A 26,386-nucleotide genomic window follows, 5' to 3' on the forward strand; every position below is an offset into this window, starting at 1 on the left:
AAAGCTAGAAAATTTTCTGTACTGTGGTAACCACAATTTTCCAAATTAACCCTGCCCCGTCTCCCAAATCGTTTTTACGGAGTTAACTTGATTAAATTTCCGATTTTTATCCTTATGGTGAAAAAGGCTATCATTTCTCTTGTTCTTTTATTAGGAACGTGTTCTCCTAGCCTGCGAACAGCAGACGCATTTCCGGTCGTCTTTTTTCTCCCTCCGAAAAATAGCGTCGCTATTTTCGGAGGGAGAGAAGCGACGACTGGAAATGCGTCTGCTGTTCGCAGGCTATGTTCTCCAAGCAGTGATTCACCATTTCCTGACATAGACCATAATGCACCTTGTTTACCCCCCAAAATTTTGCGTAGCCGTTGTTTCCAATTTCTCCTGGGTATAATAGTTGCCCCAAGAGAAATCAAAGACAAAGGTTATAAAAAATTTTTTTAGTAAACAATATTATGGTCTATGTGAAAATGGTGAATTACGAAGGCTTTTGCAGGTAACTACGCCCATTAGTATCCTAGCTGGCCAATGTGAAAGTAGCGAATCGTGCCAGCTCTACCAAACAACTGAAGTTCGTCCCTAGATTTTTTGGTTTCTCGTCCCTTCTTCTGGGGATAGCCTTTACTATTTATGTTATTTTAACAATTTTTGAATGAGCCTGAGGCTGAGTATGATGTGAAGAATTGTGCAAATTGAGGAGAATGTTATCGGCTGAGGTGGGTGAGAGCCGGCTCCGAGATCAGGATTGATACTGCGGACAGTTGGAAAGCGAAACTCCATAATTTATTCATAATATTTCTAAGTTCTTAACAAGCTTACCTCTGCATAGATCTTCTTCGAAACTATTTCTCGGTACGGTTTCAGGACATAAACAGATGTTTTTCTTGCAGACACAGGAATACTTTCTGCCTATTCTTGCATTTATTGGCGTTCAGTTTTAGTGAGAAATTCAGGTATTTCGTCTTCGGACTGCCGTGAACGCCATTTTTTAGTCCACTATCGCCCAAGCAGCCTCATTTTCAGGCAAATATATCATCGATCAACCTCGTTTCCAAGCAAATATACTATCGAATCGATGGTGTATTGCTCGAATCTTCCAAATTTGGTCAGAGTTACAAAGAATAAGCAGGAGGATTTGAGTCAATCGGAAACGGCGAAATATTTTGAATGAATAATAATAGCAACAATTGGTTTAACTGCAATTGGTATTTATATACTTCCAAACCACAAGAGTTTTAATTTAAGAAGAAACTGTCAATGTTTACAGTTAAGAAACTTTCCTTATATTTCGGTAAACAATTGCACATGTATTTTGCTAGTCGATATGGACTCCTGAAGTTTTTCAAACTTCAGTGTTTCAAAATTTAAAGAAATATCACCCTTCTAAGGTGTTCTAATGTACGTTACAACAATTGTAGTTTGTTTGTTTTATTTTTTTGAAGTCTTTTGACTTATTTAAGCGCCTAAAAACTTTTTGGTTCGAAAAGAAAAGCAACTACAGACAGCTGAAATCCGAGGAATGTAACCGGAAGTGGATCTTGTGAAGACAATATTTATAATAGCGATAACCAAGGGTTAAATATGCATCTTATTTTTCTGTAAGCTCCCACTGCCGGGTTGTCTATCTGAAACAGGAGCAAACATTATACTTAGGATATGATTAAAGGCAATCACGTTTCCACGCTATTTGCCCTATGTTGTCCTTCGAAAAATAGCATCTTCGTCAACTTCCGGTGATGACCGAGAAACAAAGACCGTGGGCATCCTGGTGGTGGGAGATTTGAGGGGATGGGAAACACAGTCAACAAAGCGACCGCTGACAAGCTCGTATTTGTTTCAAGAAAGTGTATTTGACTAAAGCGATTGCATAAAGTTTCCTTTGGTTTTACAAGGATACACGTAAATCCTCTGTGAAATGATTCAATTGGATTAATTAATTGAAAAGCCCTGGAAGAAGCCATCGTTGTAGCGACAAAGCTTGATAATGCATGGAAATTACAGTGTTGACAAGCTAGCTTCAAAGCGAACCACTCCTCCAATGCCAAACGGCCCGTAAATATTTGTAATCTTGGAGAAGTCAACGTTTGATTCTGTCATGGATGAAGAAGACGGTTTTTTCAAGGAAGAAATTTGTACGTTAACACCCGATGAGTTATTCGATGCCTTTCTTCAATCCTGTGATCTTGCTGAAACGCTGGATGTCTTTCGAAAACTCTGTCAGAGTGTTGATGTTAACCCTCGAAATCACAAGACATTGTATGCTTCTCTGAAGTCCAAATTAACTTCTTGGAAGTGTAAATCGCTGTGGACGAAATTGGACAAAAGAGCCGAACACAAGGACTACAAAAACAAGCCTTGTGTTAAGAACAAAGTCTTAGTTATTGGAGCTGGACCGTGCGGTTTGCGCGTCGCCATTGAAGCCGCTCTTCTGGGTGCATATGTTGTTGTCATAGAAAAGCGAGATCGATTCTCTCGCAACAATGTCCTGCACCTTTGGCCGTTTTTAATCGTCGACCTTAAAAACTTGGGAGCCAAGAAATTCTTTGGACAGTTCTGTGCTGGAGCCATTGATCATATAAGTAAGTATTTTATTTTTTCCTTGGTCTATATTTGCGCCTGCACTTCCGGAAATGTTCTAGTTGCTTGTGCAGACGAAATCGATCACCACTCGTCTCGGTTCATAATGTTCCTATTTGTAAAACAAGACTCTCTTAGTCGTCAAGAACCTACACTAATTTTGGCCAAAATGCGATGATTTTATAGTTGCCACGCTGGTCGTAAGGAAGTTCATTTTTACCAATGACAACTTTGAATGAATTTCCCTTTGAATCCTCATGTTTAAAATGCTATGTCAGATTTAAATTTTCTCTGAAGTCGGAAGCTTATCTGGTAGAAATCCAGCTTACACACTTGATACTACCATGAAAAATTCTAATCTCTTCTAGGTTTTTTAAGATTCGAAATACAATATTTTCTATCATTTCGTCAGAGCATTTGCTTTGCCAAAAATATAAGAAAAATCGGGTTCTCTTTATATTGCATAACTTGAATTATAACGTTAATTATGGTCGGCGCTCGCGGAAATCATCAATCCTCTTAAACTGCTTACTGGAGTTTCCTGCATTTTTTGCAATCGAATGAATAAAGGGCGACAATATTGTATCACACTGTTTATTTGTGTGTTTTCTGGTTATCAGGGGATTAAATTCAACGGGTGGTTTTCATTTTGATACGCGCCTGAATTTGTATTTGGTTCATGTGATATGTGCCGAACTCTCTCACGAGAAGAAATTGAACATTTCTCTTTGTACTTTAGCCTGTGAATATCACGTAAAACTTACATCTTCGTCTCTTCAGCTCATCCTATTCAATCTATACTTATTTCTTGGAATAATTTAGTCAATTCTCCTTTTCTTCTAGTCTACAGTAAGTCAATTCGATTTTTTACTGTTGAGTCACATGCAATTACACAAATATTAATTATTAATTCGCGTCAGTTTTGAAAAGAATATAAGTATGCTGAACAATATTTAACCAACAGGACAGCCCTTATCTTTTTTTAAAAATAAATTTGCACATGTCTTTTTCATCTTTTGTCTAGTGTTTTCTAGTGTTTATTTAGTTGAAGGTGCTTAAAATAGACTGAATACCTTATATAATGAATATTAAATTTGTGGCACTTAACCTTACCTTCATTTTCATTTTTGATTATGGTATTTAACAAAGTCGAATGAATTTCAAGATGCTATTGTTCTGAGAATCCAATAAGAGTGTCTTCAGAAATGTCTTAAAAATGTAGATGTTGTCAGGTCAAATTCAGGTTAAATTTTTGTAACCTAGGTTGGTTTTCATTTTCCTTTGTGTCCTTACCCTAATCCATGAATAATTAGAGCTAAGAGACCAAACAATTGAGAGAATTTTAATGTGAATTTAATTTTGACCTTTAACATAGACTTTTACTGGGTTGTTAAAAGTAGCCGGCTGGCGGCAAAAATCACCGTGAACTTGGTTAGTATCGGCCGGCTTCTCTGCTTGGCATTTCTTTATGGATGGCGTTTTTTAAATAAAATATCCCTGGACTGGCCGCTTACTTTGACAACTTAGCCTTCTACTTCAAAACTTTCTGACAACCCTGCGTTTATAAAACAGGTTGAGTCTGGTGGGTTGGGGTTGAAAATCATTATTGTACCAACACTTGCTAGAGTTAACAGAATTCCTTTGTTCTTGAAGTCTATCACTAAATTAAGTGTTGTCTTTTGTTATATTAGATGTTAATAGCATTCCTTACTATATTCTTAGTTGCTGGTGTTAACACAATTGTCACCATGAAAAGCAAATCGGACACTAGTTTTTTGTACAGTTATCCATTTCAAGAGGATGAGTGTTTGTTATCCATTCAAACTCTTTAAAAAAGCCATTCGGAGCGATTGATCAACCATTTGAATGGTTTGCATATCCCTTTAAAAAAATTAGCATCTGTTCGAATGGTTTACCTATCCGTTTGTAAAAAAAAGCTTCCTTTCAAAGGATAATTGCGACATCCTTTTGAATGGTCAAGACACCTGTTTGAACAATTTTTTATGAAAATGATATTATAACTTATAGTTGTTGTAATGAATAAATAGCATCATTTGTTTTCCAATCAATGAGCAGAGATTTTTTTTTTCAGGAGTGAACTAGACCAAAAGCTGTCATGTCACCCAGTGATGAGGCAGAAATCAAAATACTCTTTTGTTTTTCAATCACGAGAATTTTTATAATTACTTCAACTAAAATAACAGATAAACATCACCAGTTTTGTTTGGAATGATTATTTCGCAGACAGTTTATCAGTGTTTTTAACAAATCCGTTTGACAATTTTATTCATCCGTTGGAACGGTTCGCCAATCCGTTTGAAAAATTTATTCCTCCGTTTGAATGGTTAGTCAAACCGTTTGAACACTTTGTAGACCATTCATTAACCGTTCATTATCTGTGCATTTTTCCCATTTGAATGGTTTTCTGTTAGTGTCTGTTTTGCCTTTCCAGTCACAATTATTCATTTCATTCAGATGAAGACTTTGTAATGCCTTTACACCACAATACATTTGAACTGCCATTTATTATATGGGTGGCCACCCTCAGGGTAGTAGCAAGTAGGATATACAGCATAATTTTTTACATAAATGGTCTTTTTGAGGCAGTATAGTTTTCACCTATTTTCCGAAAAAAGCACTGCTAAGCATATTTTAACTTTTGTTTTGTTGCCCAAAATTGTCTTTTTATTAATCATGCAACCAACTTTTCTGACCTGAGATAAGTGTTGCAGGCAAATTTAAGAAACCAACTTTTAGGGTGTTTATATTCACATTCATGGGACCTACGTCCCACAAAAAGTGACACAGGACTCTTTCCACAAGACTCAACATGTGCACATAACATGCTCGGTTACCCAAGATCATGTCAGCGTGCGAGTTGTTATTTTTTTGAGTTTTTATAGTTAACAGACAATAAATTATGCACTTTTTACATGTAGATATAAATAAAGTTATTTGTAATTGCCATTTGTTTTTTCTCCATAGTTATTGAGGTGTTTTTATCAAATTTAAAGTAAAAAGAAAGAGCATAATTTCTGCATTTTCTACTAAAATGATCATGATTTACAAAAACTAGGATAATTATTGGCATAATTTTAGAAATATACGAACAAGTTACTAGTAGCATATTATCTTTCTCTTGTGAGCACAATCTATCAAAGCCCAGTGGCAAGTGGCTGTTAATATAAGAGGTTGGCAGCACTGCATAACCTTTAGCAGAAACTTACTGTACATAAAAACCTCCTGGAGCAAGGGGGAGAACCACCAAAAAACCTCAACCCAAATATCAGCCTCAGGATTTCAGCAGTAGGTGTGAGACCTATGCTGTGAGTTGTTGGGGTCCCTGTGGGTGTTACTTCAGGACTTTTTAGGTGGAAATGTGCTGCAGCGACCCTAGAACACTAAATCTATTCGGGACCTACAATCATGGACAAAAGTCCTTGGGACAGTAATGCAATATTCATATTTTTTTGTCATTTCTGGGTTCCCTCATAAAACAGTTTATCCTTTTTGAAATTTTCTTGCAGTTTCCCCTCCCCCCACCTTATGCAAAGTTGAAACTCGAAAAGAATTCTAGATACATGCATCCAACATTGTTTGTGGGGTGAGGGGAGAGGTAATGGGCCTATGTGAATTGGAAAATGCCCCAGAAATGCAAAAGTGTCCCAAGACGTTGTCCATGATTGTAGCTAAGTCAGCTGAATTTTGCTACCCTATACTAGACTTACACTGTAACTCTCAAAAATCCTCCCTATCGTAGAGGTGCTTTTTTCCACAAACTTTTGACGTGAATGCTTTCTTTGTCATAAAACTGAATTGTGGGAAAATTTTTATTTCCAAATTTCTTTTTTTGTCTGTCAATTCCCATTTTCGCTAGTGTAGACTAAAATCTTTAGCAGTTTTTTGGAAAACCCCAACTCTCTGATTTCTATATCCTATCCTAGTCAACTAAACGTCTTAAAAAACAAACCCTTCACAGCAGCACATGTCTATGTAGCCCATAGGGCAGTACCCCTCCCCCCCCCCCCCCCTCCCTGGGTTGGGACATGACAAGAGTTGGCACCAGGTATATAGGACTCTCTTCTACAACACATTGAGGGGACTGGGGCCAGGATATAATCTCCTAAAATCAATACCTTAAAACATTATTGTCATGATTTCAGGTATCCGTAGACTTCAGCTGATTCTTCTCAAGGTGTCTCTTATTCTTGGCGTGCAAGTTTATCCAAAGTGTGGGTTTATAAAGCTAGTGGAACCTACAGATGGTAAGAATTTTATATATGTTGGCTTTCATTTTACAACATTGTTGTCACACTAGCATGAAGTTTTAAAATTAGAGTAAAATGGGAAACAATAACAACAACCACAAAAACAAATGACAAGGACAGAGCAAGGCTTCAATGACAGGTCCCATTAGCCATGTCTTTACATAAGATTATTTATTTTAAAAATCTATTTAAACCTAACAGAATATCATGTTAACTACTAATCCACAGACCAAATAATAAGCTTCGTGGCATTTTATGCATGTGATTTTTAATAGAATAATGTGTAATTTAAAGAGAAGTTTCAAAAGTTTTTGGGCGACCGGGTCCTGCTAGAGCACAGCTTGTTGTTTGTACTCTGGACTATGATCAGGTCTTCTCATGTAGATTACAGGGGAGCTTACATACAGCTCCCTCTAAAGGAGTGGTTGCTTGCCTTTTACAGTTATTGTTTAGTCAGTGTGCAAAGAAAGTAGTGTCTGATAGCCCGGGACGAGTGCATTTTGCAATGGGGCTGGTGAATTCTGTTCTTAACTTGCCTGATGGGCACGTGAAGTTTTTGAGGAGTTTAAATTACAGAAGAACTGTGTAATTAATCCTGCTTATCAAAACATTTTTAGGGCTAGTTGAAATGAATTTGGGCTAGTAAATGCTGGCCACAGCTTGCCTGAATGGCAAGCCGTAAAACTGACTTTCTTTGCACCCTGTTAATTAATCCTTTTTTGGTTTTGATTTGTTTTATATTACAGCACATGGATGGAGAGGATCCTTTGATCCACCCTCTCATACCCTCAACAAATTTGATTTTGACATAATTGTGGGGGCAGATGGTAGGCGAGCAGCATTGAAAGGCTTCAAAGGGAAAGAATTCCGTGGTAAACTTGCTATTGGTATTACTGTGAACTTTCAGAACAGAAACACAAAAGAAGAGGCAAGAGTCGAGGAAATTAGTGGAGTGGCATTCATCTTCAATCAGCAGTTTTTTCAGGACTTGAAAGATAACACTGGTATTGATCTAGAGAACATTGTTTATTACAAAGATGAGACACATTACTTTGTTATGTGTGCCAAGAAAAAGAGCTTACTTCAGAAAGGAGTACTGAAAAAGGTGCGGTTTACTTACCTTTCACATTAAGATATCCACATGTTATGAGAACTTTTAATAAGCAATGAAAAATTTTAGCTCTCGTTACAAAAGTCAATGAATACATACTGCAAACAACCAATTATTAATTGAATATTCAAGAATGGTATTATTTACTGGTATATGTAAAATGCAATAAAGTAACAACAGGATATGACTACAAGTATTTTCACATATTGTGTATTCGCACTGATGTCTTGTGAAGTCTTTCTAGTCTTTCTAGATCCACATTGAAGACTATACCATTGCCTTCTTTTATCCACATCAATTCAAACTTCAAGAGGGTTTAATACATGTTTATTAATTAATAATCCCTCCCTTTTCAGGGGAAGAAAGTTAATAAACCCACTCTACCCTCCCTCTTATTAATCTTCACTAATAAATGATATACTGTATTAATCAATCACAACAGTAACACTTCTTGTGGGCTGATCCAGGATGGTTTATTCACTAGCTGGAAGTTCAGATTTGTTTCTAGTTCTTGGCTGCAAGACCTCCAACCTCTTGATTTGAACTTTTACACCTTGCATTCTACTTGTTTGTGGAGAACTGATACCATCGTCTTTGCTAAATTAAATAAGCCCCTCCTCTCAAATAAGCCCCCTGTTTCTATTATTAATTGAGCGCTTCCTTCAAATGTGTTTGAAATAAGTAAGCCCCCCGGGGGTTAAATAGGAGATTTACAGTAGTTACCTTGACAAAGGTAGGGTGTTCTTTTAGCTGGTGCATAGATCAGGCCACCATGCAAATCATGTGACTGCTGGACCCATACTGATTCAAGTTTATCGTTTCTTAAAATTGTATTGCATTTTAGCCTCGGTAAACTCATCCACAGAGATAAGGGTTGGGGAGGGAGGTGCCTGAGAGGGCTGTGATTAGGGTTCCCCTGCAAATCACCAACAAGAGAGACATCTGTAGCTGGCAAGCACAGTATTGAGTTTAACTTAGCCCAAATTAATTCATTTAGCCACATTTAACTTGTTTTTTTTTCTGTATAAAATTTCCATTGACAGGATTTCCAAGATGCTTATGACCTTCTTCAAACAAACAATGTCAATCATGATAAGCTGTTAGCCTACGCCAGAGAAGCTGCCAACTTCTCGACGAACAATCAGCTTCCAAATCTTGACTTTGCTTTGAATCACTACCACAAAGAGGATGTTGCTATGTTTGATTTTACATCCCTCTACCACTCAGAACATGCTGCAAAAATCTATGAAAGAAGAGGACGACGCCTACTTGCAACAGTTGTGGGAGACAGTTTACTGGAGGTAGGGGTTTCACTGATTTTAAAGTGTGCTTTAAGTTGTATATTAATAATAATGTTTTACTATCCTCTTCCCTCATGGGAATTTTCAGAGATAATGAAACAGTCAAATAAATTAAAATGAAACATAACGTGGTTAAAAATCTCAACTTTTATGAGGCGAACCAGTTGGCCAGTTTACAAGTGTGGCCGAGGATTTGAACTCGGGACTGCCAGGAACAAATTCAGCTGGCAGTCAGAGCGGGACTTGCCCTTGAGCTTCCGAATTACAAGTCCTGCACTCTATAAACTGCTTGGCCACACTCCATGTCTTCTGTTGTAAAGATCTCTAAATTGACTTGTTCCTTTTTTAGCCCTTCTGGCCGACAGGATCAGGCTGTGCAAGAGGTTTCTTGGGATGCTTTGATGCCGCATGGATAATGAAAGGCTGGGGACAGGGGCGAGAACCATTGGATCTTCTTGCTGAAAGAGATAGTATTTTTCGGCTCCTTGCTCAGACAACTCCTGAAAACATTTCCAAGAATTATGAAGAGTTTAGTATCAACCCTGCCACACGGTACCCTAATTTGAACAAGTCAAGTGTTTCTCAGAACAGAGTAAAGCATCTGTTTGACAATAAACCGGGTCCTATAGACCAAGATGATGGACCAGAACCCATGGACACTAGTAAGGATGTCAGTTCTGTTGAAGGAGGAGGTAAGAGAAGAAAGGATGCAGGGCTCGGACTAAAAATGTCCCTTCCAGTAGTCCAGTAATCCACTTTCAAAATAAGGCTAGGTGCACAACCTTCCTTGTGAAAATGAGTTTTATTTGCATGAGAATGAAAAATGATTTCCATATCAAAGGCTGAGCACCTACCCTCGTTTTGAAACAGAGGCCTGGGGGAACTCGGAAGTGGCCTATTGGGGCTTAAAATGTTATTTGCCCAGTGGGCAAGGGTCCAGGAAGAAAATTCATCCTCTAAGAAAAATTGTTAACTAACACGAGCAAGGAGTGACTCTGGGAAAGCAAAATGGGAGTTGCCTAAAAGACAAGCTGGAATTTAAGTTTTTGCGATTGTTAATTTTAGTGACTTCTAGTAAAAGCTGCAAGTGACTGATCAACAGCCAGATTGCCTTCTGTTTGCTTGTCAAACAAAGGGATAATTTGACATTAGATTTTGGGTTACCTAGGGCGTTCTAGAGCCTGATAATATTTAAAAACATTCTAAGAATCATTCATTCTCAAAAGTGATGGACAGTTTAATAGACTGTCATCATTTTAAATCTTTTCCTTTTAGTTAATGCTCGGATGCTTCTAAAATGGTGTCAAGAACAAACAAGAAAGTACAAGAATGTGAAGATTAATGACATGTCAACATCATGGCGGAGTGGACTTGGTTTCTGCGCCATCATTCATCGATACAGGCCTGACCTCATGTAAGTGGCTTTTCATGTCTTAACCTTGGGCTTATTTAAAGGATTTTTCAAAGCCCCTGGTAGTTTTCTTAGATTATTTGTAAAGTTTTCTTCATGGTCAGGATTTGTGAGAAGGTCCTTTGCAAGAGACCACGATGCAATAGCTATAGACCCTTAGCACTATGGGATTTTTGTCAGGCAGCGTTATGACATATTCAAGCAATTGAACGAGAGAAACGGGGGGTTGTTGACTCCCTTTAGTCCTGCCTCTCGGGTAACCATAACTGTTTTGTCAAGGAAGGGATGAGGTGGCCTTCGTGAAGAGATATTTGACATAATTATTCGTTCTGTTTTCAGTGATTATGCATCTCTATCACCTAAAGATCATTTGACAAACCTGCAATTGGTAAGACCAGTCTACATGCCTACTAATCTAGTCACTATCTTGTCAAACTGTAAGTTAAAAGTTAATGAAAGATGTTTGTCTAACAATATTCTATTTTTGTTGATCACAACGTTTGAACCCTTACTGCTAGTTTTCATCAGGTGTTGACTGGTCACTTTAAATTGTAACGCAGGCAGTCAATACCGTTTGCTGATGCAGAACGGTATTTACTTGAAAAACGCTGTGGCGCTTATTTATTTTTCGACTTGTTGTTGCAGTTGAAAATAATACTAAGTTTTTCTTTGGTTCTTTCTTTTTTTTTGTTCACAATTATAAAGGCACATGAAAAATCTTTATTCATTTAGTCATACCAGAAACAATCGTGTTTAAAAGTATACTGAAAAAAGGTTGCATTGCTGTCAACTTCAGGGCGCCCTTCCGACTCAATACAGGAAGCGTCCAAAATGTCCACTTTAAAATCTTAGTGACTATTGTAAGGCAAACGATAAGCAGTTGGGCAAAGCTATATGTTTCGAATCGTAGCGTATGCGTGTAGTAAAGAATTATTGTGCTTTTAATTTCGTTCAGGCATTTGATGTTGCTGAAGAGCATCTTGGCATTCCTCCTCAAATGTCTGCCAGTGAGATGGTCATGAAAGATGTCCCTGATACACTCATGATAGTCAGTTATGTGTCTCAATACCATGAAGTCTTTAAGAATGAGACGCCAGGTAGAATAGTCATTCACTATTATTATTATTTTCGTGGGTCGTATCTCAGCTAATTTAACGCTTTCTGGCGTTTCTTTGACTTCCAAACATTCTTCAGTTCAGGTCTACCGTTAAAATATAAACAGCAAGTACCTCTTAAGCATTGTAGTCATTTTCATCTCCTTTAAGCCAAGCACAGTGGGGCAAGGGTGAAAAACACGCTAGGGCAAGAGCGAAAAACACGCGAGGGCAAGGGCTAAAAACGTGCACGGACAAGGGCGAAAAATGAGCTAACAATTAGGAGCGGTGGGAAGGGCGAGGGCCTGATTGTTTTCTTTGCTTCTTTTCTTGCGTGTGTCGCTTGGCTTAAGGGAAAAGGAAACGACTGCAACGCGGGTTATTACCGCTTCCTCCCCTCCCCCCCCCCCCCCCCCGCCTCCATTACAGTAGCTGTATTCACAATCTTGTCCTTTGAAAATTCATTTTTTTCAGTTTTGATTCATGAGTAACAAATTGTCGTCCAATACGGTCTGTAATCGAGCATACTTGTTACTAAACAGATTGTACTCTTGCGATTTTTGTGTAACCGTGCGGTTGATTGATGATTGAATTGGAATACACGAAGTATTAGAGCAGTTGCACTTGAATGTGTTTTGGATTGACTACCCGATAAACTCTTGTCCGTATAAAATTTGTCTTCATAGTAGATTCATTAGGCCGCGGCTAAACAATCGAACATTTTCGTCCAACATTGTATTTGCCATACACAACATTGATCGTCACTGTTGTATGTTCTGGGCCAGACAGGAGTTGCGATCCTTTGTCGCTGCCCTACATGCCTGATGGCATTCATGGGCATGAGTGAGTGAGTGATACAGTGGACTCTCTCTTAACGGACACCTATATAAGACGGGCACCTCTGTAAAACGGACACTTAGAGTTGGTCCCTGCCTTTCTTTACTCCTTTTATTTGACTCTCTATAAGACGGACACCTCTCTCAGACGGACACTCAGTGCCGGTCCCAAAGGTGTCCGTCTTAGAGAGAGTTGACTGTACACAACATGGATGGGTGGCTAAACGATCAATTATTGGTTTGTGATGCTGTCTGTTGGATGAAAATGTTTGAAAGCCGTTTAAATGAAATTTTGAACGAAGCGGTTAAATGGTAAAGCATGCTCTTCCAACACGATGTTGGACGAATATGTTTGATTCTTTAGCTACATAAAGGCTTAAGTAACATGAAAGTCGTTCAATTTGCGCCGGAAATCCAGCATACTGTTTACGAAACAACGGATAATTATTTACGGAATTGAACTACACTACATCTTATAACTATTCTTAATCAAGTATGCCCAACTGATTAACCAACAGTTGCCGCGGAAGGGAAGAAATTGGCTCCCGAGCAGCACGAGTTTAGGGCCAAATCACCACTTTCCAAGCTATCAGTGTTAACGAGAGTCTCTCGTCGCACTCACAAGGTTGGTCAATACTTGATAACGCTTTTTAATCTTTAAAAATAACAACGCACCGTAGTTAGTACAGCGTCGTTGAAAAAAAAAATTACGTCTTATACCGGAAATGAAAATTCTTTTTTTGCATGAACAATAAATATAATTCGACACGGTTTTTTTTACACGAATTAATCAAAATGAGAAAGGTACTTCTTTCGCCAAATTGTTGTTTCCTCTTTTACGATCCAATCTATACGGGCATTTAGTTTGACTTTTGAGATTGTTATGTTTTCTGATGTTGAAGAAACATTCCTTATTGCAGGAGAAAAGACGAAGCGAAGAAGCTCTTGACATAGTTCCAAAAAGAAAAAGACCTGCAGTATCCAAGGTAAGTACTTTACTTTTACCAATTTTTATGCTAAAATAAGACGCCCGAAAATTAAAAGCGCGAATCAAGGTACTACATTATTGAGGCGTGTGTTCGTAAACAATACACATATTATAGACGCTGTAAGTCACAGACTTGGTGGCAGTAGTTTTGGCAGATTTGTTTTGTCAAAGTTTATTGTCAACCATTGTAAATCATATTTGCATGCCATCACTTTGACACTGACAAACTTGTCATCGCGACATTTGCGTTCCCTATGAATCTACTCCACTTCTTTCCATCCTTGCTCCATTTGGCATTTCCTTTTCCGTTTGTATTTTTCGATAATTTAAGGCGGTCGTTTTAAGTGTGTTTTAATACTGCATAATGATGTTTTCTTTTGTTAAAATCATCGTTTTACGGTCATCTCGCCAGCGAACTATCTCGCCACCAAGAAATCTACTCGCCACGACATAATAACTCTGCAATTCTTGGTTAATATTGTCACTAAACCTTACTTCCTTGAATTTTACTGGGAATTTAAAGTGAAAGAATTCTTTTCAGAGACTTGTCCTTTCGATAAGTATTAAGATATATATTTCTTGGTGGTGATTTCGATGGTGACGAGATGGTTTGATGGCGAGGTGTCCGGATATCAAATCAACTTCTTGACCACTTGTTTGCATACAGGAAAATGAAGAGAATGTGGTTCCTATGGATACGTCACCACCGTGCAAAGTCTCGTCCCAGGGCCCAGCTGTCACCACTGGTAAAGCTAGTAACCGCATCAGTGCTTTAGCGCAGCAAGTCTTCGGACCTGGCGTAGGTAACAAGGTAAGGCGACAAGAGAGTCCGCAATCCTAATCTCCAGGTTGTTATCACGCATGCGTCGCATATATGTAGCCAACATTCGTTTGAACTTCCACTAAGAATGAATGGAATACACAGAACGCAATTTTATCACGAGCGTCTCGACCTTCTACCCCTCGTAATTTGATCACGCGTGTTTTGACCATTTGTCACGTGAAACTTACGCAAAGCACAGCATTGGAGCAAAAGCGTTTGGACCTTCGATTGTTGTCGCCCGTACTCCCTAACCTTTGGTTATTACTAGTTTGAAAGTATTTATATTAGTGCATACTCCACAGGCTTTCCCAAGGCTTATTGGGAAGCACGGTGCTGGAGACGAGTGTGAAGCGCGAGAGCTGAAGACTAGTGAGAAGTGCGAGAAAGAGATCATGGGAACGACCGCGGAGCGCGACCGGGGAGTGATGGGAAGGCAAGAGAAAAAGGGCATTTTCCCCCTTCCCATCACCACCATCTTAGATTACTTATAATTACTTTATTTTATTTAGGAAGAGAAGGAATATAGGTCCTTTGAATGAAATTTGTTTTTCCAGAACCCATAAGAATCCGTAAGGCAGCTTTGATTTCGTTCGTTTTAGATAACAAATACTAAATTTGTGCAGCATAAAATATTGATTAAGAACACTGTTTCACTTCCGCTGTTTGGAATCAGACTGCATTTCTACGAGGTCTTTCGCGATCAATCTACGTTAATTTCTATAGCCGTTGTGTATCATTGTTAAGTTATTACTTTTGCCGAGGAATTGTCCCACAACATCCTTCTCTGTAGAGATAAATCTTGGAAAATGAGGACTCATAGTGAGTCATTTCCACAATTATTACTAGAGTAAATGTTTCAAATAACTATACTTGACTTAAAATGCATGTAATGATAAGGATCGAAGGAGTAACACGCAACTACTAGTGTGGTGTCTGCTGTCCGCCATGTTTCGGCTGTCCCTCCAAACGATCCCTGGATCCTTTGCAGTGAGAAGTCGTACCAGTTCCCTGCTCGCTTAGAAGATGGCCAATTGCGCCGATGTTGTGTTTGGGAGCAAAGCGCCCTTTTAATTTATATCTTATTTTGTTTTCTTTTTAGAGCAATGTCCCTTCGGTAAGGGACTCCAGTGAAATGTGTTTCTTCTGTAAACGGCGTGTTTACCTGATGGAGAGATTATCTGCTGAGGGACATTTCTTCCATCGCGAATGTTTCCTGTGCGAGAACTGTGGCTGTACTCTGAGGCTTGGTTCCTACTCCTATATACCTCCAACATCACCCGGCGAAAAAGGCCACTTTCTATGCCACTTGCATTATGATCAATTGCTGTATAAGATGCAGGAGGAGCCTGTTGGTATGTTTAGATAAAGTCACGGCTGTGTGTATAGAGTGTTTTCATATGACGTCACGGCAGCCATGTTGGTGTCCCAAAAAAATGAATCGGCGGCCATGTTGGTGTCCCAAACCAATCCTCTGGGAGTTGAACCATTTTCTTATGCAAACTCTTTCTTCTGTTCCAATAAATTTGCCTCGATGCTGGCCACGTGAGTGAAAACACTCTGTAGCTATCAGGTTATCTTTCTTACAAAATAGAATCTATACAGAAATTGAGAGCACTAAAAATAATATTCTCATACGCTGGTGGGGCTAGAGCAAGCGCGGATGGAGACCCTTACGTGTAGAAGAACACAGTTATGTACGCAGCATATGTGCAAACTGATGAAGAACCTAAACCATCCTCTTCATCATCTTCTACCGCTATTAGGAAGTTTCTACTTGACGTTTATTTACTTTTTCATTTCATGTTTTTGTTTGCAGATGAAGGTCAGGTACCGGGAAAAGGAAGACCAAGACTTACGAAATCTAAATCGGCCGCACCTAATACCTTGTTTAAGAATGTCGAGGTAACAATCCAACCTGATGACAGGGAAGCTGTCAGTTTTGAGCCAAAACCAGAGTGCGACAATGCTAAAATAAATGGCTTCCATGATGATCAAGAAATATTGGGCCGGGAGGACAATGATGGGTCGCGAGTAAAACATGAGCGATCCAATTCTTTCGGAAAATATAAACGCCTAGAAGCGCGTCCGTTGAGACGATCAAGCATAGCCTCTGTGCGAAAGTCTGATAAAACGGTGCGAGATAAAGGGGTAGGCTACACATTTAGTGACGGACTAGTGGATGATAGAGACGCAAAGAGAGATGGGCGTCCTCTGCAAATGCCCTCCCGGAATGGAACTCGCAAAGCGGTCGAGTTTGAGCGGCCTTCCACTCCTGGCTCCTCCACAGGGACACCAGTCAAAGAAGTGACTGTAGATATCAACATGGAGGAGCCGCTTGCTGATGAAAGGAAGAAGAAAAGAGAAGAAGAGCGAAAAAGCGTCATTGACGCCGTCAAGACTGCAGCTGCTGGCAAATCGTGGTTGAAAAAGCAAGACGCACAGGAAGGAATGGTTCAAAAGCTTGGGACATTAGAAAGGAGGAAAGCAAAGTCGCGGAGAGCCATGTATCCCCCGTTATCGACTTACTTCAATCCTGAGGACAAGGAGACACAGGACGCTTTGGAAGGAATCAGTCAAATTACCAGGGGACAACAGCACATGCATGTTAAGATGGTTGACATTTCACTCGAGGATGACAATCCTTCCTCTACGGGGAATAAAGCCGCTGACCAAGGAAAGACTAGGCCCAAGACGGTTTCTATAGCAACTGCTAATGAACCAACCTCCCCACCCAGACCGTCAACTTCACCGACCTCTCCTACGTCACCGTCTTATTACAAACCGGGAAAAGTTCCCGGACGTTCCTTAGTCGCAGCTCGAGCAGCCAGGTTGACAAATTTGATCGCCAATGACTTCCGACCTCTACCCGTGAAAGATAAAAGGGAAGAAAAAGAGGAGAGGAAAAATGTCTCTGCCGCTAAGAGTGAGCCATCTGACAAGAATGCAAGAGAGGAACAAGCTGCGCCCGCGGGCAGTCCCAGCGCGCAGCGGCGCTCTTTACCCAGAGTTCCTGCGGAGGAACCATTTCACTCTACCAAGGAAACAACGAAGATTGTCCAACAAAAACAGAAGGGTAGAAAAGGTTTCCACTTTGGGAAGGGTAAAAAGCAGGATAAGAAGACGGACAAAGAAGCTGAAGATATGGGATTTGTTGTCCTGGACTTAAACGATGGATTAAGCACGCCAGAGAAAGGTGTGTGGCAAATATGATGTATTAATTGTTATGCAATCTAAAGGGATAATGCCTCTCCGTTCAGAATTTACTAACCGTTCAAACTATTTTTTGTCATCATTTCAACTTTATCAACTAGAGAAGTCTTGTCCATAAGACCATGTTATGACTGCCCAAAATGTCTTCTTTCATGGAAGGTTTTCCCGATAAAAAATATCGCATGGCACAAAATGGATATTGAGAGTATGAGTAAGAGACGAATGAAAACCTTCCGGCTAGTCGGCTTTTGATACTCATGTCTGTAACAACAAGTATTCGTTTTTATCATAGTCAAGGTAAACAGACTGTAAACGTATAACAACCCATAACGTAACATAACTTAATATAATAGAACGTAACATAACGTAACGTAACGCAGCATAGTATAACATAAACTAACATAGCGTAACATAACATACATCACCTTTATTTAAACTTCGGAATTACAGAGCAGCTGTAAAAGCTAATATCTCCATGAGTTATATTTTTCTGTAGGCAGTTATGTTCGATCCTCTCGTCATTTCGTTGGTAAAACTATCTTTTTAGCTAACGGTTGTATTTAATTCTCCATAGAAGCGATTCGGAAGCAGGAAGAAGAAGAGTTGTTTTCAGAATCAAGCGAAGACGATCTTTTAGATGAGAACAGTCCCAAGCTACAACGGTCAAACGCCAGGCGATTTGGCAAGGTGAGGTTTATTGTCATATTTTTCTGTCATTTCTGGATTCCCTCATAAAACAGTGCATCCTTTTCGAAATTCTCTTGCAGTTCTCCCTCCCCCACCCTATACAACGTTGAAACTCGGAAAAAAATACTCTGGATACGCGCGTCCAACGTTGTTTGTGGGTGAAGGAGGGGTTGGGCCTCTGTGAATTGGAAAACACCCCAGAAATGCAAAAGTGTCCCAAGATTTTTGTCCATGATTGTAGTTTCTTGGGTCCCGCCTCCACAGGTCCCCGATATTTCAGTTTGTGAGCGGCTTGTTTAATACTACATGATTGGTGTTGCTGCTTCATGGTGGTTCTGGCAGAGAATTTGGCCCATGTATATTATATATTATATCGATTCCTTAATGATATTTTCGCGAGGAAATAAATAATCACTGTCTTTAATGTGTTTTTTCTAGCCAAGACGAAATACGGAGTCGCCAGATGATAAGTTGAAAAAACGCGAACAAGCAAAGATTCGCAGTGCCATGAAACAACGCGAATCCAAGCGACTGCGCATGGCACAGTCCATCCAGCGAGAACTGGAAGAAACAGCTGTCAAACAAGCAGATTTGGAGCGAGAGGGAGTCGTTGTTGAAAAAGCTCTGCGTAGTGGAGGTGGTGAGTACCTTCACTCTTTCAGTCAACAAAGCAGTCAATTGATCGATCAATCAGTCAGTCAGTCCGTTGAGAAAGCAGGCCGTCAACCTGTCGTTTAGACTTGTAAGCAGTCAATCAGTCAGTCAGCCAGCCCTTGATCTATCATTAAGTTTATTAACAAGTGAGTCAATAAGTCAAATTATCAATGCCAGTGTCAACTAATCAGTCGATCAATCCATTACGAAAACAGTTAGTTAGTCCGGTAGTCAGGTGATCTTTCAATCAATCAATCCAAAAATTAATCAATCAGTCAGCTAGTCATTCACTCAGGCAGTCAATACTTTGCCGTTTTTCCCGCTTTGCTACTGATTTCGTTACTATTTTGTTTCGACCTCTAGCTGTTTTCTGCACTCTGTTTCAGAAAGGATACTGTTTTTGTTGCTACTAATTTGTTTAACGACAGCAATCAGGCTGAAATATACAACCGCTGCGTGGTAGTATTGATGTGCCCTTAATTTGGTTTCTATTTACAGACACTGGAGCAGAAGAGCAGCAATTAATGTTACAGTGGTTCAAACTTGTAAACCGGAAAAATGCGCTCATACGATATGAATCAGAATTGGTAATCCAGTAAGTACCCGGCTCTTTTTTGAGCAAGCTATATATATTTTTCACATCTAAATTTATCGTAAAATTACGAAAATAAGCCCCGGGGCTTATATTTTTCAAAGGCCCTTTTTGCGGGGCTTAGTTTTAGAGGGGCTTATGTTTGGAGGGGCTTATCTACAGAGGGAAATTTGCGTTTCAAAATCGATTTGGCTAGCCTTATAGTTGGAAGGAAATTTGCCGTTTTTTTTAACTTTGTATTTGAGGGCAATTTCCAAGTACAAGCCCCCGGGGCGGGGGGGGGGGGGGGGGGCTTACATTTGGAGGGGCGATTCAACGGATGGTTTTTTGCGTTACGATTTTGGCGGGCTTATATTTGGAGGGGCTTATTTTCGGAATTTTACGGTATTTTGTTTTCTCCTGTTTGCCTCTTTAATGAGGGGAAATACAGAACGTCAGTAATTCCATCGCTCCATGTAAAGTGGTGACCGGATTTCGGAATCCGGAGTCCTCGGCTTTGGAATATAGGATTCAGCCCAAGGAATCTGGAATCCTACTAAAGAGTGAAATCTGAAATTCTATTTTCACTGACAAGGTATAATTTGAATCCGGAATCTACACTGTGGAATCCAGAATCCAATACTGTGTTGGATTCCCTTACATTGGGCGATTGCCATCTGAGGAAGATCAGGCAACTTGCCTAGTCTCTGTACGACGTTTTCCCAGTCCCTCTCGATAATTCACTTCGGTGACGTTTCCGAGGCGAACGGGCGGGAAGACACACATCTTTGCTTGGACCACATGACCTGAAAGGCTTTGGCCACGCGGAATAATGAGGCCTAGGAACTAGGAAAGCAACTTTAATTCAAACACAAAAACTTCAATATTTGACCAGCCTTAACCGTAACCATGTACTTGCTTTTAAATTGCAGTGCCAACTCCATTCAGCTTGAAGATCAACAAGGAAGACTGGAGGGGGAAATAAGAGAGCTTTTGATGAAAGAACGTAAGTTGAACTGATATTAATAGTCGCCCTGTCTCATTTCTTATGATTCTAGTTGCACGAAGAAATGTGCCCAAATTATTTTAATTAATTATTGTGCTAGCTGGATAAATGTGTAATGATTTGAGCCGATCTGTTTCTTTGTTTCAGATCCATCAAAGCAAGACAACAGAATCGTACAACAAAAGACGAAACAGTTAGTGGATATCGTGGAACAGAGAAATCAATTAGTGGAATTGCTGGAGGAAGAAAGAAAGAGGTAATGTTTCTCGTGCAGGTGCAACGTGCTTGACAAGACAGGGACTATACCCTTATCGTCTATCTTCTTTGAATTTTTGTTTTTAATACTTTGTCTTGACTTTTTTAGAGAACAAGAAGAAGACAGGCTCTTTGATTCTATTCTTGCAGCAAAAGGTTTGTAGACGTAACTACTGCGAAACAAACAAACCAAAATAATGCGAACAGTTTATGGGAGAATTATCTAATACCTAAACTTACCTCTTGACACAGCCTTTCATTTTTTCATAGTTAATAGAGTACAATGGTTTAATGAAGTCCGTCACCCAGTCCCTCCTTTGTTGTATCTTTTTGTGGACCAACGTTCAATAGCGTTCCTATCATTTAAAAACGTCTAAACGTCTCATTAATTTTTTTCCATCATAATTTGCCAAAAGAAAATTGTACACCGTCAGGGAGCTTTCAACATAAACTGCAACACCGTTGTTTTATCTTTGCTGTTTGCCGCCTTTCATCAACAGTCTCCTCTAATAACTATGATTCTTGCAGATTCGGATATGAAATAATTTTTCACTGAAGTGGAAGTGGCTTAATTTGCATTTGTAAACAAAAAACTTTTTCAAAGGTTTTGAGCGTTACCTGTTAAAGCTTCCAAAGCGAATTTCGTCACCTTCTTCGTGTATTTCGGGGACAGCTTGTCAGATTATTTGTCAATGTGAATTTTGTTTTTGTTTTTTACGGTAGCATATCGGGAAACCCATTTGCTCGTAACTTACGCGAGGCGTCGCTAGCTCGGAGGAGCTAGAAGTGAATCAGTGAATAGCACTGGATATCCCGACTTTGAGTAGCCAATCAGTGCGCGCGAAAGACACTATCCACTGTTTTTATCTTAACTTAACTTAAATTCTTTTATCTCGCTTACTCAGCTTTGTGTAAAATAAATAGACATTCAAGTCGTATTTCACCTCAACATTCTAACCTCAAGTTTAGCTTTTGTGGCAAAGCATGTTAAATGATCAAAAGAATAAACTGCTCTTATATATTAACCTAAACTGGGTTTTAATAGCACTTAAATTTTTCATAACTAAATAAAGTAGAAGTTGATGTCTAGGGAATCAAACTAAAGATGTAGAATGTTTAATTACTGACTTACTTTACGTCCTGTTGTGTATAGCTTTGTACAAAAGGCGAACATCTTCCAGAATCAGTTAAGTGAAAGAGTCTAAACTAATTTTATAGCAATAAACAAGCTGTAAATGATACAGTGAACAGGTTATAAGTAAATTAGCTTACTAAGAATAAACATTCTAAAAAACAAAGTGAGATAAAAAATAGAATTTAGGGCTGCCACTTTCATGGAAAAATTCAAGGAGGGCCAAATTTGTTTTACGACTGGAATAGTAGAGACATTTTTTGCAATAGTCTGCAGTCAGTCAGTGAACAATTAAGGAATTTTAATTTTATGTTGACGAATAAAGGATCTGCAGTTGTGACTATTCTGATACTTAGAGACAGAAAAAGATCTAGATTCTGTGAAAGCGTTTTAAACAAGTTAAAATTAAGAGAAGACTATCCAATGCCTGCGAAACCATATGATCAGTTAAAAACGTCTTGTAGTCAAGGAATTTACTTTCTTCTCACTAAGCGGCAATCCTGGGGGTAAATTGGTTGTACAGCAGTAAAAAGGGGTGATTGAAAGACATTAATTAGTATGTGTTAAAAGTTAATCAAATGTAAAATGAAATCTATAGATGGTAGAGAACAAATAAACGATAAACAGGGTGAAACAAATTTTCATCTAATTTCTACATGTTGTATTGTCGGCAATATATCCGTTTGAACATCACTTAAATAATTAAAGTAGTTAAAATTAGTCAAAAAGAAAGCTATGTTGAAATTATTTAATATAAGGCAGCAGACGTTTGTTCAACAGATTTCCCATTAACAGTTTCTACTGGGAGTTTACCCCATTCACTGGGTCAATGAATGTTCATTTAAGTCCTAGACTGCTAAATGTTTTGCTCTTTCTCTTCCACGCGGTAATCAGTAAGCATAGGGAATCATGGGAAGGATACAAGACGCGCGGAAGCAGTTCATCAGCTAAAAAAGTTGTTATAAACAACTTTGTACTCTCCTGGAGGCGATAAACATGAAGAAGAGAAACTTCAAAAGAAGATAACAGCATTTTACGCTCGTTTTGTTTAGTAGATTGCAAACAGTGGGAATGCTTATCATAACTGTACCGTAGTAGTAACAATCCAAGGCCGCGCCTTCTTAACCTCTTGTGTTTCGTTTTTGGCAGGTTTTATAACGACTGTATGAATACCGGAGTTGTATTAATGGCCAATACCTGCGCGCTGCCCGAAGGTGAAGCTACAGACTGAAGCGCACACTTCGCTGAACGCCTTTTTCCTATTGAGCTAGGATCACTATGTTCAATCGTCATGATCGCGAACGATGGATGCTGTTTAAAATTTAGCTTTAACAGTTACTACGTCATGTAACATGTAACACTCTAGAAGCTCCGATCCGAAACAATTAAGTTAAGTTTGTAATCGACATAAGAGAAATTGGAAATTGCTTTTGACAATTTGTTTGAGGTACCTTATTTTGCCCAAATGCTTATCTTTTTATCCCAATGTTGGCCCGAGTGAAAACAATTTACAAAGTTTCAAATTTCCTTTTTGTAAATCTTAAGATGAAAATAGCACTTTCAAAGAAAGCTTTCATTTGAATGGTTATACTGTAGGAGATCGGGCACAGTTAGAGTAAAAAAGGTCACCTCGCCTTAACTTTTAGTAGGGAAAGAGTATCAATGCGCTATCCGTTAATTTGAAAATTCTTCATCAAGAAGTCACTACTACTTTATTGACCATGGTTCGTTATTATCGAAACATGACCATGCTCGATATAGCTTAGCACTGGAGGATTCAGTAACGCTGAGCCTACTGTCAGAACCTCATTTTCTATTCATGACTTCCGTATTCAAGTGAAGTTAAACAAGAAAAAGGATGCTATGAAGTCACTACTTTTGTGTTTGAGTAAGTTACTTACTTACTTAAAGAGAAAAAGTGGACGTGATACGTCGGTGTATATTCGCTGTGAAACTGTGCAGGAAAATTGATCGATTCAGTAATTTTAAGAGCTTTTAAGAGCGATATTAAAATATCGGTAAATGAATTTAAGTGATAGATGTAATCTGGGCAAAGCTAAGCTCATGTTAAGTCGATTTTTTTGTGCAAATAGTGTTTGTGACCATTTGAGATAATCTAATTGAATTACTGGGCTGATTAAGCAATAGGACGGGAACGTCAGTTGACGACGGGAAAGCGCGCGGAAAGGACTAGACACGACTTCCGGTGCCCACTTTACTCCTCTGCCATTGGTTAAGCCATTTGTTTGATTTGCGCGCGCCATCGTCAACTGAGGTTCCTGTTCCGTTGCTAAATCGGTCTATTCGCCCCATGTAAGGGATTCTGGATTTCGGAATCCAATAAATTTTTGCTTGTGGAATCCAGAATCTAGGAGAATTTGCTTGTAGAAACCGGAATCCTGGGCTTTGGAGTCCGGAATACAGCTCAAGGAATCCGCAATCCTTCTATAGATTGGAATCCAGAATCCAAGTTCCACTGACAAAGACTGGAATCCAGTACCTGAGAATCGGAATCCACGGCGTGCAATCCAGAATCCAAGACAGTCCTGAATTCCCTTACATGGGGTAAGAATTATACAGAAGACTTGTCAGTTTTAAATTGTTCTTACCCAAAGAGAAATCTCGAGTGCGAAGCATTATAAGTGCCTTATTTATACCTTGAACATGTATAGAGACACAAAAAGGGAAATAAGTTGTTCTAGGAAAAATCCAGCCTTTTCCAGGCTTTGCATTAGAGAGGCAAACAGAAAAAGGAAGCGCGAGAAAACAAAATAGCAACAACAACAACAAAGACAAAGACAACTAGAAACAAAAAAATTCTTGTCAGACGTCTCTATAGCCTCCTCCGGTTTTTCTTGGCGGCTGAAACTAGAAACTAGAGCCGAAAAAACCAGATGCTCTCGCAGGGCAACGTCTCCACTAATATTTAAGGGAGTCTGGAACAGGCTGAAAGCTACCAGGAGACCAGTCTCCTGGGGGACAATTCCATAGCGGTGTGCAAATTTATTGTTTAGCATCTTGAAGAGAGTTTTTCTGGACTGGATTTCAGGATTTGAAGGCCTCTTCGGTACACCTCTATCCAACCTTTCCTAAGGACCCAACCCCCTCCACCTTCGCCGGGGACTAGTCCCTGGTGACATGAGAATCGCTGTACAATGTTTCTTCTCCTCCGTTAATGCTAGCGATTAAAAAAATGCAAAAGCTGTGAAGGGTACTTAGAGGCAACGTTCAGATAAACTCAGATAAGAGAGTTTACCCCTTGATCCTCTTTGCGCATGCTTGGATGATTTCTTGGGGGTAAGAACATTCTAGGCTAAGGGAAATTTAAAGAATACCGCTCCAAATGAAATTGTTAAATTGTATAAAAATGTAAAAAATAATAAGACCATGTAAATTAATTAATGAAAATAAAACGCGTATTTCATCATTACTTGGATTTTTACTTTTGTAGTTGAACTATTGGTCTCCACATTTAAATCGTTGTAGTAAAGGGTTAACTTTAGGAGAAGGGAGATGGCGCTTGCTTTCACAGTAATTTTTCACATCCACCAGCTAATGACTATGTACAGAAGCATATGCTTCTGCTATGTGAGCACCAGACCCATTCCCCCACCCCACCCCCGCCCCTATCGACACACTGTAATTTCCGAGAGTAGCCCGCAGCCCTCCGATTATTCTCGGTTTTCACATGACGTCACCAAAATTCAAACTAATGAATTATCGATTCTTCTGAGTTTCTACCTTCATAAGGCATTACAGCACCTAAACACCTTTATTTAAACAAATTTTCGGTTTGAAAAGGTATTTCGTTTTGCAATAGAGGCGGCTTCAAATTTCAAGGCTTTTGCGTGAAAAAAAAGAATTGTGGGTTAAAAACGTTGCCGATTTCGTGAGATTTTTCTATCATAACATTCCTCATCTAGGAATGAATGTTACTTTAATCTATATGAGTTCCTTAAACGATGAATTCACACATTTGTAGGAAAACTCAAAGACAGATGTTTCTGTTGGTTTCCGGCAGCCATATTTGTGCCCCTCAAAGGGACACAGACATGGCATGATACACTGCGTTTCGTGTTTAATAGATAACTTTTCTTTCGCGTTTTTCAAGTCAGACGAAACACTCCATCTCGTGTTTGATCAAGTACTTCTCGTTGTTGGATCTTGGCTGAAACACTGCGTATCATGTTTGATATACCTTATTAGTACTTAATTTCGCGGGTCTTTTATTTCGCGTTTTTCGCGATTGTGAAAAAATCGAGAAATTAAAGACCCGCGAAAATATATTCTCGCGAAATTTAAAATCCGAATAGAAAATTCAAACCAGAATTAACTTGAAATAGAAACAACATATACAGGGATATGTATGGACGAACACAAATTGCTAACCGGTTTTACTAATAATAGTAAATAATATGAACTTATTGTGCGAAACTTAACATAAGAATGATTAGCTACGCATTAC

At 39.1% G+C, this 26,386-nt stretch overlaps 1 protein-coding gene across 2 annotated transcripts; it reads left to right on the forward strand.

Moving 5' to 3' along the window:
* Nucleotides 1–1,836: 1,836 nt before the first annotated feature.
* Nucleotides 1,837–25,351, forward strand: LOC140932754 (F-actin-monooxygenase MICAL1-like). 2 transcript variants are annotated; one of them, XM_073382265.1, is made up of 21 exons: nucleotides 1,837–2,576; nucleotides 6,738–6,839; nucleotides 7,589–7,947; nucleotides 8,997–9,254; nucleotides 9,604–9,946; nucleotides 10,530–10,668; nucleotides 11,005–11,053; nucleotides 11,621–11,762; nucleotides 13,114–13,220; nucleotides 13,516–13,581; nucleotides 14,251–14,394; nucleotides 15,506–15,758; nucleotides 16,223–17,599; nucleotides 18,191–18,303; nucleotides 18,742–18,943; nucleotides 19,456–19,552; nucleotides 20,461–20,534; nucleotides 20,682–20,790; nucleotides 20,899–20,945; nucleotides 21,943–21,975; nucleotides 23,071–25,351. In XM_073382265.1, exons 1-21 carry the CDS (start codon nucleotides 2,093–2,095, stop codon nucleotides 23,088–23,090), a joined length of 4,518 nt encoding a protein of 1,505 aa, XP_073238366.1. In that variant the 5' UTR covers nucleotides 1,837–2,092; the 3' UTR covers nucleotides 23,091–25,351. The 2 variants fall into 2 exon arrangements, with proteins under 2 accessions (XP_073238366.1, XP_073238367.1); XM_073382266.1 differs by lacking the exon at nucleotides 21,943–21,975.
* Nucleotides 25,352–26,386: the final 1,035 nt, after the last annotated feature.

The sequence above is a fragment of the Porites lutea genome, chromosome 4 (assembly GCF_958299795.1).
Source record: "Porites lutea chromosome 4, jaPorLute2.1, whole genome shotgun sequence".
NCBI lineage: Eukaryota > Metazoa > Cnidaria > Anthozoa > Scleractinia > Poritidae > Porites > Porites lutea.

Excerpts from the sequence above, each read along its gene's own strand:
- LOC140932754 (XM_073382265.1), top strand. The coding sequence starts at position 2,093 with ATGGATGAAGAAGACGGTTTTTTCAAGGAAGAAATTTGTACGTTAACA. Across the intron at positions 9,947-10,529 it reads CAGTTCTGTTGAAGGAGGAG|TTAATGCTCGGATGCTTCTA; the intron begins GTAAGAGAAGAA and ends TTTTCCTTTTAG. Across the intron at positions 19,553-20,460 it reads GAATCAGAATTGGTAATCCA|TGCCAACTCCATTCAGCTTG; the intron begins GTAAGTACCCGG and ends TTTAAATTGCAG.